Source organism: Xenopus tropicalis, chromosome 3 (genome assembly GCF_000004195.4).
Source record: "Xenopus tropicalis strain Nigerian chromosome 3, UCB_Xtro_10.0, whole genome shotgun sequence".
Lineage (NCBI taxonomy): Eukaryota > Metazoa > Chordata > Amphibia > Anura > Pipidae > Xenopus > Xenopus tropicalis.
This window is the reverse complement of record NC_030679.2, coordinates 6,604,330-6,624,237: the sequence shown is the minus strand read 5'-3', so window position 1 is coordinate 6,624,237 and position 19,908 is coordinate 6,604,330. Positions and strand designations below refer to the sequence as shown.

Here is a 19,908-nt window from a genome sequence, read left to right as displayed (position 1 = left end):
CAGGAGGGGAAGAGAGCCCTGCCCAAAAGAGCTTACACTCTACAAGGAGTAACATATAAAGCAATCAGTAACCGATACAGGAGGGGAAGGGAGCCCTGCCCAAAAGAGCTTACACTCTACAAGGAGTAACATATAAAGCAATCAGTAACCGATACAGGAGGGGAAGAGAGCCCTGCCCAAAAGAGCTTACACTCTACAAGGAGTAACATATAAAGCAATCAGTAACCGATACAGGAGGGGAAGGGAGCCCTGCCCAAAAGAGCTTACACTCTACAAGGAGTAACATATAAAGCAATCAATAACCAATACAAGAGGTGAAGAAAGCCCTGCCCAAAAGAGCTTACAATCTACAAGGAGAAAGGGTGAGACACAATATATTTATATATAATACTTTCTGCTCTTTCTCAGGTCTTGCAGTTCCTGATCGCTCATTCTGATACCATCCAGGCAATTCTCCGGAGCCAGGAGGGGAGTCTGGGTTCCTTGCAGGAGTTGGCTTTGCTTACAGGCATCATCAGCAAGGCCGCACTACCCGGTAAGATCCAGCAGGGTGGAGTTGTAAGTTGAAAGATAATTAATGTGTCATTAACTGGTTGTCTAATAGGGGCCACTGAACTGTTGGTTTAGAGCAGGGATGTGAAACTCAATTGCACAGGGGGCCAAAATTCAAAAATCGCGGGCCGAACATGTACCTGTGCCAGCAGCCATATTATTGCCACATGTACCTGTGCCAGCAGCCATATTATTGCCCCATGTACCTGTGCCAGCTGCCATATTATTGCCCCATGTACCTGTGCCAGTAGCCATATTATTGCCCCATGTACCTGTGCCAGCAGCCATATTATTGCCCCATGTACCTGTGCCAGCAGCCATATTATTGCCCCATGTACCTGTGCCAGCAGCCATATTATTGCCCCATGTACCTGTGCCAGCAGCCATATTGCCCCGTGTACCTGTGCCAGCAGCCATATTGCCCCGTGTACCTGTGCCAGCAGCCATATTGCCCCGTGTACCTGTGCCAGCAGTCATATTATTGCCTCGTGTACCTGTGCCAGCAGTCATATTATTGCCTCGTGTACCTGTGCCAGCAGCCATATTGCCCCGTGTACCTGTGCCAGCAGCCATATTGCCCCGTGTACCTGTGCCAGCAGCCATATTATTGCCCCATGTACCTGTGCCAGCAGCCATATTATTGCCCCATGTACCTGTGTCAGCCAAAAAATCAAGAAAGCGCCAGAACTCCGCACCAGTTTCTCCCGCCAGCTCTCTCTGTGTCTCTCTCTGTCCGTGACGGCGACGGCAAATGCATGCACCAACCCTACGCGCATGAGTCACAGCGGGCCGGATACAATTACATGCCGGGCCACCAGCTTGACACATATGGTTTAGAGTATTGACCCTTAACCATAGGTCCCTAAATGATATTGCAGAACTACAACTCAACAGAGAATAAAGTGTCAGTGCCTGCTGGAAGTTGTAGTTCTGCAACATTTTCAGGCCTAATGCTAAGAAATGGCAGTTTAGAGCATCTTTTTGTTTACTGGTGTTGTTAGTAAATTCCTGTATATAACAGGTACCGGTGCCCTCATTTGCCCTTCCTGGAATGATAGAAAGTAATTCAAAATTCAGCACCTCCCACCAAAGCTTTACCCCCAGGGAATTAATTACTTTAGTTCTAAGTAGTGTCCCCCTGGAGCTGAAATGGGGGTCCAGACCCCAGATTGGCCAGTTATCCAGCACCTCCCACCAAAGCTTTACCCCCCAGGAAATTATTTACTCTAGCACTAAGTAGTGTCCCCCTGGAGCTGAAATGGGGGTCCAGACCCCGGATTGGCCAGTTGTCCAGCACCTCCCACCAAGCTTTACCCCCAGGGAATTATTTACTCTAGCACTAAGTAGTGTCCCCCTGGAGCTGAAATGGGGGTCCAGACCCCAGATTGGCCAGTTATCCAGCACCTCCCACCAAAGCTTTACCCCCCAGGAAATTATTTACTCTAGCACTAAGTAGTGTCCCCCTGGAGCTGAAATGGGGGTCCAGACCCCAGATTGGCCAGTTGTCCAGCACCTTCCACCAAGCTTTACCCCCCAGGAAATTATTTACTCTAGGCACTAAGTAGTGTCCCCCTGGAGCTGAAATGGGGGTCCAGACCCCAGATTGGCCAGTTGTCCAGCACCTCCCACCAAGCTTTACCCCCAGGGAATTATTTACTCTAGCACTAAGTAGTGTCCCCCTGGAGCTGAAATGGGGGTCCAGACCCCAGATTGGCCAGTTGTCCAGCACCTCCCACCAAAGCTTTACCCCCCAGGAAATTATTTACTCTAGCACTAAGTAGTGTCCCCCTGGAGCTGAAATGGGGGTCCAGACCCCAGATTGGCCAGTTGTCCAGCACCTCCCACCAAAGCTTTACCCCCAGGTAGTGTTCCCCCTGGAGCTGAAATGGGGGTCCAGACCCCAGCTGAATATATTAGGAGGTCTTCTGGGCATCAGCTACACACTGCCCTACAATGCCTGTAACCTTTAGAATGATGTATAAAATAATATTCTAAAGACAGTTTGCAATTGGTCTTTATTTTATATTAGATTTTTTTTTTAATTATTTCACTTTTTGTTCAGAAATTTGGAATTTCAGCTGTTTGGTTGCTAGGGTTCAAATTACCTTAGCAACCAGGGAGCCTCACAGAGCAATAGTTTTTGGCTGTCAGGGTCCATTTGAAAGCTGGAAAGAGTCAGAAGAAGGCGGCAAATAATTCAAAAACTAGGACCAATTGAAAAGTTGCTTAGAATTGGCCATTCTGTAACATATAACTTAAATCAATCCGCTGACCTCATTCCTCTCTCTTTCTTATGGTTGCCGTGCCAACGCTGTATTCCATAATGAAGGTGTTCTCAACGAGCTCGATATCGGTTTAAACGAAGGGTCCATGATGGAGTTACAAGGACATATTGGCCGCTTCCAGGTAATGCCCCATTCGGCCTACTATAAGGATTTATGTTATACGATCGCCCATTGGCTTGTCTCTTTCCCATGCTCTGGCCAACTACAACTTAAGTTTCATTAACCCCCTCAGCGCCAGTGTCTTGCGTTATTAAACCGCTTTGGGGGGTCCGACCGACTTCGGCAGCTCAGTCTGCAGGATGATTCCTCCCAGCCGGACGGTGTGAGCAAGAGGGACGACATGGAGTTGGCCATGCAACAGGTAAAGGGAAAATACTATCCTGAAGGTGCCCATACACGTAAAGATCCGTGCGCCTAGCGAGGTCGCCAAGCAAGCGAATCCTCTCCCGAAATCCCCACCTACGGGTGGGGGATATCTGGTGAATTCAGGCAAATTCGGTCGTGGGGCCCTGGCGCCAAACGATAGAATTATAATGCCGGTAATAGATGCAATCGGTTCGGGGACCGCATCAACGAGCCAATGAGGTCCCCGATCCGACCGAATTTTTTAACCTGCCCAATTTCAGGCCAGATATCGGTCAGAATCTGTCCCATTTCGCTTCGCCATAAAATTTGCGAAACGGCAAGAAAATTTGCAATTGTCGCGTGATTTTTTTGTTGCCCGTGTCTATTTTTTTGTCGCCCACACTTTTTTTTACACGACCGCGCCCTTTTTTTGACGTGGCCGTGCCCTTTTTTACGTGACCGCGCCCTTTTTTTTAGGTGATGGCGCCCTTTTTTTTTAGGTGATGGCGCCCCTTTTTTAGGTGACCGCGCCCTTTGTTGACGTGACTGCGCCCTTTGTTGACGTGACTGCGCCCTTTGTTGACGTGACTGCGCCCTTTGTTGACGTGACTGCGCCCTTTGTTGACGTGACTGCGCCCTTTGTTGACGTGACTGCGCCCTTTGTTGACGTGACTGCGCCCTTTGTTGACGTGACTGCGCCCTTTGTTGACGTGACTGCGCCCTTTGTTGACGTGACTGCGCCCTTTGTTGACGTGACTGCGCCCTTTGTTGACGTGACTGCGCCCTTTGTTGACGTGACTGCGCCCCTTGTTGACGTGACAGCGCCCCTTTTTGACGTGACTGCGCCCTTTGTTGACGTGACTGCGCCCCTTGTTGACGTGACTGCGCCCCTTGTTGACGTGACAGCGCCCCTTGTTGACGTGACAGCGCCCCTTGTTGACGTGACAGCGCCCCTTGTTGACGTGACAGCGCCCCTTGTTGACGTGACAGCGCCCCTTTTTGACGTGACAGCGCCCCTTTTTGACGTGACAGCGCCCCTTGTTGACGTGACAGCGCCCTTTGTTGACGTGACTGCGCCCTTTGTTGACGTGACTGCGCCCCTTGTTGACGTGACAGCGCCCCTTGTTGACGTGACAGCGCCCCTTGTTGACGTGACTGCGCCCTTTGTTGACGTGACTGCGCCCTTTGTTGACGTGACTGCGCCCTTTGTTGACGTGACTGCGCCCTTTGTTGACGTGACTGCGCCCTTTGTTGACGTGACAGCGCCCCTTTTTGACGTGACAGCGCCCCTTTTTGACGTGACAGCGCCCCTTTTTGACGTGACAGCGCCCCTTTTTGACGTGACAGCGCCCCTTTTTGACGTGACAGCGCCCCTTTTTGACGTGACAGCGCCCCTTTTTGACGTGACCGCACCCGAATTGACGCGCAACAAAAAAAATTTTCCACGATGAATTTTCGCTGCGAATCCGTGCCTGCCAAAAATATTCGCTCATCACTACTGATAAGCTACCGAATTGGTCTAAGGGACTGATATCGGCAGCTACGATTGGCCCGTGTATGGGCACCTTAACCCTTTATCTGCCAGTGGGTTTTAAGACTACGGGGCACCACCAGTGGAAGGGCAAAGCCTCCTGTGTGCCATAGCCCTGCTTTGCCTGAGCTTATCGCATTGCATTCTGGGACCTGCCTTACAGATCTGCTCCAACGTGATGGAGTACTGCCAGACGCTTATGATACAGAACTCGCCAAGCTTCCAGCAGACTGTGTGTCTCTTCACCCCCAACCTCACGGAGAGCTCCAGCCGAGATGGAACACGGCAGGGTAATACCAAACGTGCCACATTAAGGGGGTAAAGGGTCTAGTAACCCATAGCAACAGTTTACAATCTGGTTGCCATGGGCTACTAAGACATGAGATTTCTTTTGTTCAATTGCAGATTCCCAGGTGTCCATTCTGCCGTCATGGCGGTTGCCAGGCTTGGGTATAGTGATCCACCTTCTGAAGCAGAGCGCCAATAACTTCTTCACTTACTATGATATCCACCGGCAGAGCGTCAGCAAGCTGCAGAACGTGGAGCAACTCCCGCCCGATGAGATTAAAGAGGTGCCTCCCAATGTGGGACCAGGAAGTGGACTCTTCCACTACTGGTGGTGGGGGGGGGGGGGGGCACAGACTGATTCATTATTCTGTTTTCTTCTGCCTCATGTTTTTCTCTTCTTGCCCCCGTAGCTGTGCCAGTCTGAGATGCCGGTTGGCGTAGATAAAATCTCGACGACGCAGAAGTACGCGCTGGCACGGCGGCGACTCGTGAAGCTTATCAACAGCAGAGCCAAACTGCTTTCTCTTTGTAGTTGTATCCTTTTATTGGGGAGTTATTGGTTCTTTATTTGGAGCTGGGCTGGGTAACGTCCTATCCAATCAGGCGGCTTATTCTAGTAACCAATGACATGACTCCTTGACCGGCTTTACACAGATATCATAGAAACGTGTCTGTTCATTCTGTGGCGCCACTTGGAACATTACCTTCTGCACTGCACCACCAGCGACTCCCAGGACCCCGTCTTCTCGAATACGACCTTCGGCAACAGAAGGTTTCAAGGTGAGACCCAGTAGGGCAAGCGTTGTTCCAACTTTCCCTTTATACTCTTTGTGTGCAAGGATTATATATCCCCAATGAAGGGAGGGAGGAGCCAAGCGGTGGAGGCCGGATCAGGAACATGGCTGATGTGTGACCTTTGCTTTCTCTCTCTCCTCAGATACAATTAACACTGATCCTAACATGGACCTGAGGAACCTGAGACAGAATAAAGTCAGCCAACAGGAAATTGATATGGTAAGAACAAGATGGTTGCTAGGTGGCCTGTGGCAATGAGCAGAACCAAGGAGATGGGAAGCCCCACACAGGCACTCCATGCTACTAGGTTATGAGGGTCCTTCTTTCCCCCCCCCCAGGGAGGTCTATTAGCCCCCCCCTGGGCCTGGTGGGCCCTGCCAACAATGAAAAAGAATCCCCCCGTGCACACATGGCCATGCTCTAATCTGCCTTGGCCACACCCATTATGCTTATGTTAGCAACCCCATTGCTTTCTATACATTTGTGAACAGGTCCGGTCAGGCAGACCCCTGCCAGACCCACCAACCAACTATGCCCTTTTCCCAGCCTTGCAACCCGACTCTACCTGCAAGGAGTTAACCAGAGATTCCAAAACTGGAAATGACATCTCCCTGGACCAGAGGGGACACGTCTCTGGACCAGAGGGGACATCTCTCTGGAGGTGGATCAGCCTGGACCAGAGGGGACATCCTCCTGGACCAGAGGGGACATCCTCCTGGACCAGAGGGGACATCTCTCACTGGACCAGAGGGGACATCTCTCACTGGACCAGAGGGGACATCTCTCACTGGACCAGAGGGGACATCTCTCACTGGACCAGAGGGGACATCTCTCACTGGACCAGAGGGGACATCTCTCACTGGACCAGAGGGGACATCTCTCACTGGACCAGAGGGGACATCTCTCACTGGACCAGAGGGGACATCTCTCACTGGACCAGAGGGGACATCTCTCACTGGACCAGAGGGGACATCTCTCACTGGACCAGAGGGGACATCTCTCACTGGACCAGAGGGGACATCTCTCACTGGACGTGGATCAGCCAAGCCAGGGGAAAAAAAAATTCAGGGAGGAATAGGCCATTGGCCTACCTGCAAGGAGTTAACCCAAGATTGCAAAACTGGAAGTGACATCCCTCTGGACCACAAGGGGCATCCCACTGGACCAGAAGGGGCATCTCTCTGGACCATAAGGGGCATCTCTCTGGAGGTGGATCAGCCAAGCCAGGGGAGATTCAGGGAGGAATAGGCCTTAAGCCTGCCCTGTACCCAGGCAGTGTATCCGCAGACCACCAGCAGAGAAATAGAATGAGGGAGTTTCCATATGAAACCACTTTGAGTATTCTGCAGGTATCCTACCCGATGCAGGCAGGGTCGGACTTGGCCGACGGGGCACTGGGAAAAGACCTGGTGGGCCTGGCACACCCTAGTCCGACGCTGGACCCAAAGGCTGATGTCTGTATCCCTTTTGTGTCCTCTCTTCCCAGCTGCTAAGAGAAGGCGCCAATAGTTTCGGGGAGTCCCTGCAGAAGAGACTGTTAGACATCGAATCATTGTACTGCAAGGTGCGATCCCGTCACAGCTTCATCCAGGCGCTGGTCAGGCGGATCCGGGGCCTCCTGCGAGTATCAAGGGCCTGATGAAGATCCGGGGGCCACATACAAAGCACACACACAACTGTTTCTAAATTATCATCTCCAAACCCCTTTTTTTCACTTCTTCCGACACCCTATTGGGTCAGTCTTGTACGGAACTTTTTTATTGACACTTGCAAATCTATTAAAAAAAATATATTCCCTAAAATTGATTCTAATATTTGTATCCAGTTTGGGGTCCTGTACAGAGGTGGTTGGGCACTGTCTGAGGGGGGTAGAGTCAAACAGATCCCCCCAGGCCTGTTCTTTATGAGAGTTCCTAGCCAGCAGAGCACTATGGGAAGTCTCTATTAACCAATCATATTGTGTTCTCTGGCCACCAAGGGTAAAGCATATCTTACGGTAACTATGCATTGCAATAACAGGCATTAGAAAGCTCTTTGCTAGGATGTGTAAGTGCCCAAATTGGGGCTATTCAGATGTTGCAAGACTACAACTCCCAGCATGCTCCAACATATTATCAAGGATTAAAGCGGACAAGAGAGTGCAAGAGATACCAGCCAGCATACAGAAACAGATAAAGGGGGACAATCTAGTCCAGGACCTTAAGACCGAGGTGAAACTGATTTATATAGTTCAGCTAAAGGGGTAGTTGACCTTTAAGTTAACATTCAGTATGTTATATTCTTAGAAACTTTGCAGTTGGTCTTCATTTTTATAGCTTTTTATTTAATTGCCTGCCTCTTTCTGGCTTTCAAATGGAGATCATTGACCCCGGCAACCAAATAACCTATTGCTCTTACTCCTATACTGTTCTATACAGGCCTCTCCTATTTATCACTGATACCACTGCCTGGTTGCTAGGGTACTCTGAAACCTCTGGATCAGAAGGGACAACCCTCTGGATCAGAAGGGACATCTCTCTGGATCAAAAGGGACAACCCTCTGGATCAGAAGGGACATCTCTCTGGATCAAAAGGGACAACCCTCTGGATCAGAAGGGACAACCCTCTGGATCAGAAGGGACATCCCACTGGACCAGAGGGGACATCTCTCTGGACCAGAGGGGACATCTCCCTGGACCAGAGGGGACATCTCCCTGGACCAGAGGGGACATCTCCCTGGACCAGAGGGGACATCTCCCTGGACCAGAGGGGACATCTCCCTGGACCAGAGGGGACATCTCCCTGGACCAGAGGGGACATCTCCCTGGACCAGAGGGGACATCTCCCTGGACCAGAGGGGACATCTCCCTGGACCAGAGGGGACATCACACTGGACCAGAGGGGACATCTCCCTGGACCAGAGGGGACATCACACTGGAGTGCAAGAGATACACTAAAGGGGGACAATCTAGTCCAGGGCCTGAAGACAGAGGTCAAACTGATTTATATAGTTCAGCTAAAGTGGTAGTTGACCTTTAAGTTAACATTCAGTATGTTATATTCTTAGAAACTTTGCAGTTGGTCTTCATTTTTATAGCTTTTTAATTAATTGCCTGTCTCTTTCTGGCTTTCAAATGGAGATCATTGACCCCGGCAACCAAATAACCTATTGCTCTTACTCCTATACTGTTCTATACAGGCCTCTCCTATTCATCACTGATACCACTGCCTGGTTGCTAGGGTACTCTGAAACCTTGCAACCAGAGAGCTGCTCTAATGCCAGACTGCTAGTACAGAAAGTTAAATTATATGAAAGAAAAAAATAAAATAAAGACCAACTGCAAATTCTCAGAATATGATTGGCTGCATCATACTAAAACTTGAATACCCTCACACTATAGGCTAGAACTCCTCTGTAAAAACCTGCACAATTATTTTTAAAGAGACACTTCCTTTTCTTTCTTCCTTTGCAAGCTGCAGACTGCACTGGCTTATAAGCAGCAAGCCCACAGCGTGTATATTTATATTAACGAACAATAAAACATGTGAACTTTATTTTAATACTCCCCCCCTTTTCCTACTGATTCCAAAACTTTTCCAGTCATGGTCGTTTGCATTATGCTACACTTATGGGTGTGGCTACAGGGCTAGGTCGGTAGTACCAGGGTATACAAGTCTATCAGCGTCAAATCTCTGACTAGCCCGAATCAAAGATGGCTGCCACAACTTCCGGCGGACGGAGAAACCTACTAATTGAATCCCTGATGTCGCATTTACATTAATCTCTGATTAGCCCGGATCAAAGATGGCTGCCACTTGACTTCCGGCAGACGGAGAAAACCTACTAAAGCGCAGGGTCACACTTGAAAAGGAAGTTGCCATTATGTTGCAGTTTTTGGTAAGTTCCAATTAAAGTCTGGGGGGGTGTTATGTGTTCTGCGGTATGGGGCGGGGGGGTCCTGAACTAGAGAGCGGAGAGGGGTCACCCCTGTGGTACAAAGTAGGAGCGGCCATGGGTCTAGAAAGGAATGGAAGAGACTTTTTATCCAAAGGGAAGTGCCTAAGCCTAGCAGGGTTGCCAGATTGACTGTTTTTTCATCAAATTGGGCTACTAATGTAAAGCCCTGACGGATTTCCAAAGTGCAAACCCGTCAAGCTACAGTTTTGGGCTATTTTTTGGGTTTGTAGTTTGGAAACTAGCCTAAGTGCCTGTCCCACTGCATGCTGGGTAATGTAGTTTGTATCTAACAATTAGCCTACAGCTAGGATTGATATCAAACTACAATACCCAGCATGCAATTAGACAGTATAGACAGAGGCTCTTATTTCTATTCTATTCAGGCTCAACCTGTGTGTTCTACACCCTGCTCCCTGCTCTATTACTTTCTACTGGGATGTGGGGGGGCTGCCATTTGTTACTTTCTGCAGTTGAGCCTTAAGCTATAACTCTCAGGATATCTTGGGGCTGCTGGGAGTTGTAGTTCAACGCACCCACATGGTGTTAATGCAACATTCTGAATCTAATTCAATTCCCAGTTGGACTGGGCACAGAGGGAATTATCAGCCATCCCAGTAACTGGAGAGGGGGCACAGGGCATGGGCAGTGATTATATGCTTTAAAAAGGCATATTGCGCATATTGGGCTACTTTCAAAGTGGCTTTTGGCTAGTTTTGGGCTGGTTTTAGAACTGGCTGGTTTGGAAAAATAAATCTGGCAACCCCGGGATGGGGAAACCACTGAGAGTAATGGGTTCATGGGTAATTTTTACCCTTTGGGAAGTGAATTCGGTTTCATTTAGCCTGAAGCCGTGCAATAGAGGGCAATATGGATGGGCAGTTGAACTACAACTCTCAGATTCTACTGCTAGTCAATGGCTATTGGAGCATTGGAAGGTGCAGGGAGTTGTAGTAATACAGCTTCAGGGCTAAGAGGGTGTTAGTATTATGGGCAGATTGTATACTAGATTTCAACCTGATTTTTCCCATCAACCTGAGTATTTCTTTGGCTCACAGGCTAACAATCGGCTCCTAATGGGGTCCATAGTAGAACTGGTGGGAGAGGGCAGCATCAATAATCAATGTTTTTTTTTCTTTATTCCAGCTGGGATTTACTTTGGGGAATGTCGTGGGCATGTACCTCGCCCAGAACTACCAGGTCGGTGCCTTCCTATCATTTGTGTCCCCTAATAATCTGCTTTTCTGGTCTGTGAGTAATGGGAGGTGTCTAACCTGCCCACCCAGGCTCCTCCTGCTCCTTAATATAGTATTAGTGTATATATATATATATATATATATATATATATATATATGTATATGTATATATATACATATATACATATACATATACATACATATACATACATACGTATATGTAGTACAGGTATGGAACCTGTTACCCAGAATGCTCGGGACCTGGGGTTTTCCGGATAAGGGATCTTTCCATAATTTAGAACTCCATACCTTAAGTCTGCTAAAAAGCATAAATGTTTAATAAACCCAATAGGGCTGTTCTGCCCCAATAAGGGGTAATTATATCTTAGTTGGGATCAAGTACAGGTACTGTTTTATTATTACAGAGAAAAGGGAATCATTTAACCATTAAATAAACCCAATAGGGCTGTTCTGCCCCAATAAGGGGTAATTATATCTTAGTTGGGATCAAGTACAGGTACTGTTTTATTATTACAGAGAAAAGGGAATCATTTAACCATTAAATAAACCCAATAGGGCTGTTCTGCCCCAATAAGGGGTAATTATATCTTAGTTGGGATCAAGTACAGGTACAGGTATAGGACCCATTATCCAGAATGCTCGGGACCAAGGGTATTCCGGATAAGGGGTCTTTCCGTAATTTGGATCTCAATGCCTTAAGTCTACTAAAAAATCAATAAAACATTAATTAAACCCAATAGGATTGTTTTGCATCCAATAAGGATTAATTATATCTTAGTTGGAATCAATTACAAGGTTCTGTTTTATTTCTACATAGAAAAAGGAAATCAGTTTTAAAATTCTGAATTATTTGCTTAAAATGGAGTCTATGGGAGATGGGCATTCCGTAATTCGGAGCTTTCTGGATAACGGGTTTCCGGATAAGGGGTCTGATACCTGTACTGTTTTATTATGGGTTTCCGGATAAGGGCTCCTATACCTGTATATAGTATTCTGCAGGCTAATCTGTATGTTGTGTCTCCTTTTCCCACGGAAGGTACCGGATATAGCCAAAAAGGTGGAGGATTTTAAGAAGGATTTGGAAGCCAAAAAGAAGCCCCCAAGTGACTGATCCTCAATGGATATTTCTGGAAAGGCCATTTTTTTTATCCTATCCCTTTGTGTATTAGTGGGGTATCAAAGGGTGCAGCCAGAAATGCCGACAATTGTCAGGGAACCCCTGTAATGGACTGATACATCTTTTTGGGGGGCCACTTAGAGGGAACCTTCTGCTGACTCCCAGCAGAGGCCAAAGATGCAGCCTATAAAGCTCCCTACTCTGCTATACGAGGTGCTCATTCCGTGTTACTCCTATTGTACTGGAAGTGTCGGCAAATATGGCACCTGGTTGTCCGTAGGCTGCTTTTAGCTTTGGGTATTAATAATAAAGTTATATATTTACTGTAAGTTTACTGTGTGTGTTCAGGGGTGCCATAAATGGCCAATGGTGCACTATCTATCTATCTATCTATCATCTCTCTCACTATCTATCTATCTCTCTATCTATCTATCTATCTATCTATCTATCCTCTCTCTCTCACTATCTATATCTATCTCTCTATCTGTCTATCTGTCTATCTGTCTATCTGTCTATCTATCATCTCTCTCACTATCTATATCTATCATCTCTCTCACTATCTATATCTATCTCTCTCTCACTATCTATATCTATCTCTCTCTCACTATCTATATCTATCTCTCTCTCACTATCTATCTATCTCTCTCTCACTATCTATCTATCTCTCTCTCACTATCTATCTATCTCTCTCTCACTATCTATCTATCTCTCTCTCACTATCTATCTATCTCTCTCTCACTATCTATCTATCTCTCTCTCACTATCTATCTATCTCTCTCTCACTATCTATCTATCTCTCTCTCACTATCTGTCTGTCTATCATCTCTCTCACTATCTATCATCTCTCTCACTATCTATCATCTATCTATCTATCTATCATCTCTCTCACTATCTATCAATCCTCTCTCTCTCTCTCTCTCTCTCTCTCTCTCTCTCTCTCTCTCTCTCTCTCTCTCTCTCTCTCTCTCTCTCTCTCTCTCTCCTCTCTCTCTCTCTCTCTCTCTCTCTCTCTCTCTCTCTCTCTCTCTCTCTCTCTCTCTCTCATCTTCCATCTATCTATCTATGTATCTATCTAACATCTATCAATCTATCATCTATCTATTAGTAATTAATTCACATTACACGGCAGCATAGAAACCAGTGCAGTCTGCATCAGAATTGATTCATAATCAGCCCTGTAGAATCGGCTTCTATGGCAGATGAACCTCACTTTCTGCTTGATGATTTCCCCCCACCCCCTAAGCTTAGCTGCTCCCCCGGAGCCCACTGAGCACGTGCAGGGCCACTGACACACACAACATGGCCGAACAAGTAAACGACACACAAAACAGGTGCACTGATGATAAATACGGCTTTATTAAAGGACAAGCGAGCTTTGCTTTTAACTAAACTACCCAGTAGGCAATGGGAATATGCATTTTCCCCTCTTTATACCACTTTATAGATTAGTGTTGTGTCTCCTTTGGTTTAAGCATCTCTATAAAGGGCAAGGAATCTTGAACTTCAGTTCTACCATGTGACACAAATGGAATGACGCCATTGGAAGGCACAAGGGTCCGGCTCTTCAGAAAAACATGGATGCCGGATGGAATGGGTGATTGTACCAGTTATACATTGCAGCTGTCGGGGGGGATGCTGGGAGTTGTAAGCAGCCGGGGGTCACAGGTTGGTACAATAGAGAGATGAATGTTAGGCACTAAAGGGTTAAAGTGACAGTGATAAATAGAGGATGAAAGTGCCAGACCGTAAGAGACTGTTAGTGATGGATACATAGAGGATGAGAGTGCCAGACTGTAAGAGACTGTTAGTGATGGATACATAGAGGATGAGAGTTCCAGACTGTAAGAGACTGTTAGTGATGGATACATAGAGGATGAGAGTGCCAGACCGTAAGAGACTGTTAGTGATGGATACATAGAGGATGAGAGTGCCAGACCGTAAGAGACTGTTAGTGATGGATACATAGAGGATGAGAGTGCCAGACCGTAAGAGACTGTTAGTGATGGATACATAGAGGATGAGAGTGCCAGACTGTAAGAGACTGTTAGTGATGGATACATAGAGGATGAGAGTGCCAGACCGTAAGAGACTGTTAGTGATGGATACATAGAGGATGAGAGTGCCAGACTGTAAGAGACTGTTAGTGATGGATACATAGAGGATGAGAGTGCCAGACCGTAAGAGACTGTTAGTGATGGATACATAGAGGATGAGAGTGCCAGACCGTAAGAGACTGTTAGTGATGGATACATAGAGGATGAGAGTGCCAGACTGTAAGAGACTGTTAGTGATGGATACATAGAGGATGAGAGTGCCAGACTGTAAGAGACACTTAGTGATGGATACATAGAGGATGAGAGTGCCAGACCGTAAGTGACACTTAGTGATGGATACATAGAGGATGAGAGTGCCGGACCGTAAGAGACTGTTAGTGATGGGTACATAGAGGATGAGAGTGCCAGACTGTAAGAGACACTTAGTGATGGATACATAGAGGATGAGAGTGCCAGACCGTAAGAGACACTTAGTGATGGATACATAGAGGATGAGAGTGCCAGACCGTAAGAGACACTTAGTGATGGATACATAGAGGATGAGAGTGCCAGACTGTAAGAGACACTTAGTGATGGATACACAGAGGATGAGAGTGCCAGACCGTAAGAGACACTTAGTGATGGATACATAGAGGATGAGAGTGCCAGACTGTAAGAGACACTTAGTGATGGATACATAGAGGATGAGAGTGCCAGACCGTAAGAGACACTTAGTGATGGATACATAGAGGATGAGAGTGCCAGACCGTAAGAGACACTTAGTGATGGATACATAGAGGATGAGAGTGCCAGACTGTAAGAGACACTTAGTGATGGATACATAGAGGATGAGAGTGCCAGACCGTAAGAGACACTTAGTGATGGATACATAGAGGATGAGAGTGCCAGACTGTAAGAGACACTTAGTGATGGATACATAGAGGATGAGAGTGCCAGACTGTAAGAGACACTTAGTGATGGATACATAGAGGATGAGAGTGCCAGACTGTAAGAGACACTTAGTGATGGATACATAGAGGATGAGAGTGCCAGACCGTAAGAGACTGTTAGTGATGGATACATAGAGAATGAGAGTGCCAGACCGTAAGAGACACTTAGTGATGGGTACATAGAGGATGAGAGTGCCAGACCGTAAGAGACTGTTAGTGATGGATACATAGAGGATGAGAGTGCCAGACCGTAAGAGACACTTAGTGATGGATACATAGAGGATGAGAGTGCCAGACCGTAAGAGACTGTTAGTGATGGGTACATAGAGGATGAGAGTGCCAGACCGTAAGAGACTGTTAGTGATGGATACATAGAGGATGAGAGTGCCAGACCGTAAGAGACTGTTAGTGATGGGTACATAGAGGATGAGAGTGCCAGACCGTAAGAGACTGTTAGTGATGGATACATAGAGGATGAGAGTGCCAGACCGTAAGAGACACTTAGTGATGGATACATAGAGGATGAGAGTGCCAGACCGTAAGAGACTGTTAGTGATGGATACATAGAGGATGAGAGTGCCAGACCGTAAGAGACTGTTAGTGATGGGTACATAGAGGATGAGAGTGCCAGACTGTAAGAGACTGTTAGTGATGGCTACATAGAGGATGAGAGTGCCAGACCGTAAGTGACACTTAGTGATGGATACATAGAGGATGAGAGTGCCAGACCGTAAGAGACTGTTAGTGATGGATACATAGAGGATGAGAGTGCCAGACCGTAAGAGACTGTTAGTGATGGATACATAGAGGATGAGAGTGCCAGACCGTAAGAGACACTTAGTGATGGATACATAGAGGATGAGAGTGCCAGACTGTAAGAGACACTTAGTGATGGATACATAGAGGATGAGAGTGCCAGACCGTAAGAGACACTTAGTGATGGATACATAGAGGATGAGAGTGCCAGACCGTAAGAGACTGTTAGTGATGGATACATAGAGGATGAGAGTGCCAGACTGTAAGAGACTGTTAGTGATGGATACATAGAGGATGAGAGTGCCAGACCGTAAGAGACTGTTAGTGATGGATACATAGAGGATGAGAGTGCCAGACTGTAAGAGACTGTTAGTGATGGATACATAGAGGATGAGAGTGCCAGACCGTAAGTGACACTTAGTGATGGATACATAGAGGATGAGAGTGCCAGACCGTAAGTGACACTTAGTGATGGATACATAGAGGATGAGAGTGCCAGACCGTAAGAGACTGTTAGTGATGGATACATAGAGGATGAGAGTGCCAGACCGTAAGAGACTGTTAGTGATGGATACATAGAGGATGAGAGTGCCAGACCGTAAGAGACACTTAGTGATGGATACATAGAGGATGAGAGTGCCAGACTGTAAGAGACACTTAGTGATGGATACATAGAGGATGAGAGTGCCAGACCGTAAGAGACACTTAGTGATGGATACATAGAGGATGAGAGTGCCAGACCGTAAGAGACTGTAGTGATGGATACATAGAGGATGAGAGTGCCAGACTGTAAGAGACTGTTAGTGATGGATACATAGAGGATGAGAGTGCCAGACCGTAAGAGACACTTAGTGATGGATACATAGAGGATGAGAGTGCCAGACTGTAAGAGACTGTTAGTGATGGATACATAGAGGATGAGAGTGCCAGACCGTAAGAGACACTTAGTGATGGATACATAGAGGATGAGAGTGCCAGACTGTAAGAGACTGTTAGTGATGGATACATAGAGGATGAGAGTGCCAGACCGTAAGAGACACTTAGTGATGGATACATAGAGGATGAGAGTGCCAGACCGTAAGAGACACTTAGTGATGGGTACATAGAGGATGAGAGTGCCAGACTGTAAGAGACTGTTAGTGATGGATACATAGAGGATGAGAGTGCCAGACCGTAAAGAGACACTTAGTGATGGATACATAGAGGATGAGAGTGCCAGACTGTAAGAGACTGTTAGTGATGGATACATAGAGGATGAGAGTGCCAGACCGTAAGAGACACTTAGTGATGGATACATAGAGGATGAGAGTGCCAGACTGTAAGAGACTGTTAGTGATGGATACATAGAGGATGAGAGTGCCAGACCGTAAGAGACACTTAGTGATGGATACATAGAGGATGAGAGTGCCAGACTGTAAGAGACACTTAGTGATGGATACATAGAGGATGAGAGTGCCAGACTGTAAGAGACTGTTAGTGATGGATACATAGAGGATGAGAGTGCCAGACCGTAAGAGACACTTAGTGATGGATACATAGAGGATGAGAGTGCCAGACCGTAAGAGACACTTAGTGATGGGTACATAGAGGATGAGAGTGCCAGACTGTAAGAGACTGTTAGTGATGGATACATAGAGGATGAGAGTGCCAGACCGTAAGAGACACTTAGTGATGGATACATAGAGGATGAGAGTGCCAGACTGTAGAGACTGTTAGTGATGGATACATAGAGGATGAGAGTGCCAGACCGTAAGAGACACTTAGTGATGGATACATAGAGGATGAGAGTGCCAGACCGTAAGAGACACTTAGTGATGGATACATAGAGGATGAGAGTGCCAGACCGTAAGAGACACTAGTGATGGATACATAGAGGATGAGAGTGCCAGACCGTAAGAGACACTTAGTGATGGATACATAGAGGATGAAAGTGCCAGACTGTAAGAGACACTTAGTGATGGATACATAGAGGATGAGAGTGCCAGACCGTAAGAGACACTTAGTGATGGATACATAGAGGATGAGAGTGCCAGACCGTAAGAGACACTTAGTGATGGATACATAGAGGATGAGAGTGCCAGACCGTAAGAGACACTTAGTGATGGATACATAGAGGATGAGAGTGCCAGACCGTAAGAGACACTTAGTGATGGATACATAGAGGATGAAAGTGCCAGACCGTAAGAGACACTTAGTGATGGGGTAATGGCAGATTCTGTTAATGCCTATAAGAGGGGCCTGGATGAGTTTTTGAACAAGCAGAATATCCAAGGCTATTGTGATACTAATATCTACAGTTAGTATTACTGGTTGTATATATATAGTTTATGTATGTGAGTGTATAGATTGGTTAGTATAGGTTGTGTGCTGGGTTTACTCGGATGGGTTGAACTTGATGGACAATGGTCTTTTTTCAACCCTATGTAACTATGTAACTATGTAACTATGTAACTATGATGGATACATAGAGGATGAGAGTGCCAGACCGTAAGAGACTGTTAGTGATGGATACATAGAGGATGAGAGTGCCAGACTGTAAGAGACTGTTAGTGATGGATACATAGAGGATGAGAGTGCCAGACTCTAAGAGACTGTTAGTGATGGATACATAGAGGATGAGAGTTCCAGACCGTAAGAGACTGTTAGTGATGGATACATAGAGGATGAGAGTGCCAGACCGTAAGAGACTGTTAGTGATGGATACATAGAGGATGAGAGTGCCAGACCGTAAGAGACTGTTAGTGATGGATACATAGAGGATGAGAGTGCCAGACCGTAAGAGACTGTTAGTGATGGATACATAGAGGATGAGAGTGCCAGACTGTAAGAGACTGTTAGTGATGGATACATAGAGGATGAGAGTGCCAGACTGTAAGAGACACTTAGTGATGGATACATAGAGGATGAGAGTGCCAGACCGTAAGTGACACTTAGTGATGGATACATAGAGGATGAGAGTGCCAGACCGTAAGAGACACTTAGTGATGGATACATAGAGGATGAGAGTGCCAGACTGTAAGAGACTGTTAGTGATGGATACATAGAGGATGAGAGTGCCAGACTGTAAGAGACTGTTAGTGATGGATACATAGAGGATGAGAGTGCCAGACCGTAAGAGACTGTTAGTGATGGATACATAGAGGATGAGAGTGCCAGACCGTAAGAGACACTTAGTGATGGATACATAGAGGATGAGAGTGCCAGACTGTAAGAGACTGTTAGTGATGGATACATAGAGGATGAGAGTGCCAGACCGTAAGAGACTGTTAGTGATGGATACATAGAGGATGAGAGTGCCGGACTGTAAGAGACACTTAGTGATGGATACATAGAGGATGAGAGTGCCAGACCGTAAGTGACACTTAGTGATGGATACATAGAGGATGAGAGTGCCGGACCGTAAGAGACTGTTAGTGATGGGTACATAGAGAATGAGAGTGCCAGACCGTAAGAGACACTTAGTGATGGGTACATAGAGGATGAGAGTGCCAGACTGTAAGAGACACTTAGTGATGGATACATAGAGGGTGAGAGTGCCAGACCGTAAGAGACACTTAGTGATGGATACATAGAGGATGAGAGTGCCAGACTGTAAGAGACACTTAGTGATGGATACATAGAGGATGAGAGTGCCAGACTGTAAGAGACACTTAGTGATGGATACATAGAGGATGAGAGTGCCAGACTGTAAGAGACACTTAGTGATGGATACATAGAGGATGAGAGTGCCAGACTGTAAGAGACACTTAGTGATGGATACATAGAGGATGAGAGTGCCAGACTGTAAGAGACCACTTAGTGATGGATACATAGAGGGATGAGAGTGCCAGACCGTAAGAGACACTTAGTGATGGATACATAGAGGATGAGAGTGCCAGACTGTAAGAGACACTTAGTGATGGATACATAGAGGATGAGAGTGCCAGACCGTAAGAGACACTTAGTGATGGATACATAGAGGATGAGAGTGCCAGACTGTAAGAGACACTTAGTGATGGATACATAGAGGATGAGAGTGCCAGACTGTAAGAGACACTTAGTGATGGATACATAGAGGATGAGAGTGCCAGACTGTAAGAGACACTTAGTGATGGATACATAGAGG

General features: G+C 46.6%; 2 protein-coding genes across 4 annotated transcripts in view; both read left to right on the top strand.

The window, feature by feature from the left end:
* The window catches only part of nup205 (nucleoporin 205kDa), a 44,995-nt gene extending 37,397 nt beyond the window's left edge, over positions 1–7,598 (top strand). For all 3 annotated transcript variants that reach the window (XM_012958684.3, XM_012958683.3, NM_001142124.1), the window contains exons 35-43: positions 409–535; positions 2,882–2,958; positions 3,070–3,198; positions 4,877–5,003; positions 5,119–5,285; positions 5,412–5,535; positions 5,656–5,781; positions 5,939–6,015; positions 7,283–7,598. In XM_012958684.3, coding sequence (XP_012814138.1) covers positions 409–535; positions 2,882–2,958; positions 3,070–3,198; positions 4,877–5,003; positions 5,119–5,285; positions 5,412–5,535; positions 5,656–5,781; positions 5,939–6,015; positions 7,283–7,435 — 1,107 coding nt within the window. In that variant the 3' untranslated portion in view covers positions 7,436–7,598. The remainder of the gene's footprint in view (positions 1–408; positions 536–2,881; positions 2,959–3,069; positions 3,199–4,876; positions 5,004–5,118; positions 5,286–5,411; positions 5,536–5,655; positions 5,782–5,938; positions 6,016–7,282) is intronic.
* A 1,960-nt stretch (positions 7,599–9,558) lies between these two features.
* stmp1 (short transmembrane mitochondrial protein 1) lies at positions 9,559–12,393 on the top strand. Its single transcript, XM_004912470.4, has 3 exons — positions 9,559–9,673; positions 10,877–10,930; positions 11,984–12,393. Exons 1-3 carry the CDS (start codon positions 9,659–9,661, stop codon positions 12,056–12,058), a joined length of 144 nt encoding a protein of 47 aa, XP_004912527.1. The 5' UTR covers positions 9,559–9,658; the 3' UTR covers positions 12,059–12,393.
* Positions 12,394–19,908: the final 7,515 nt, after the last annotated feature.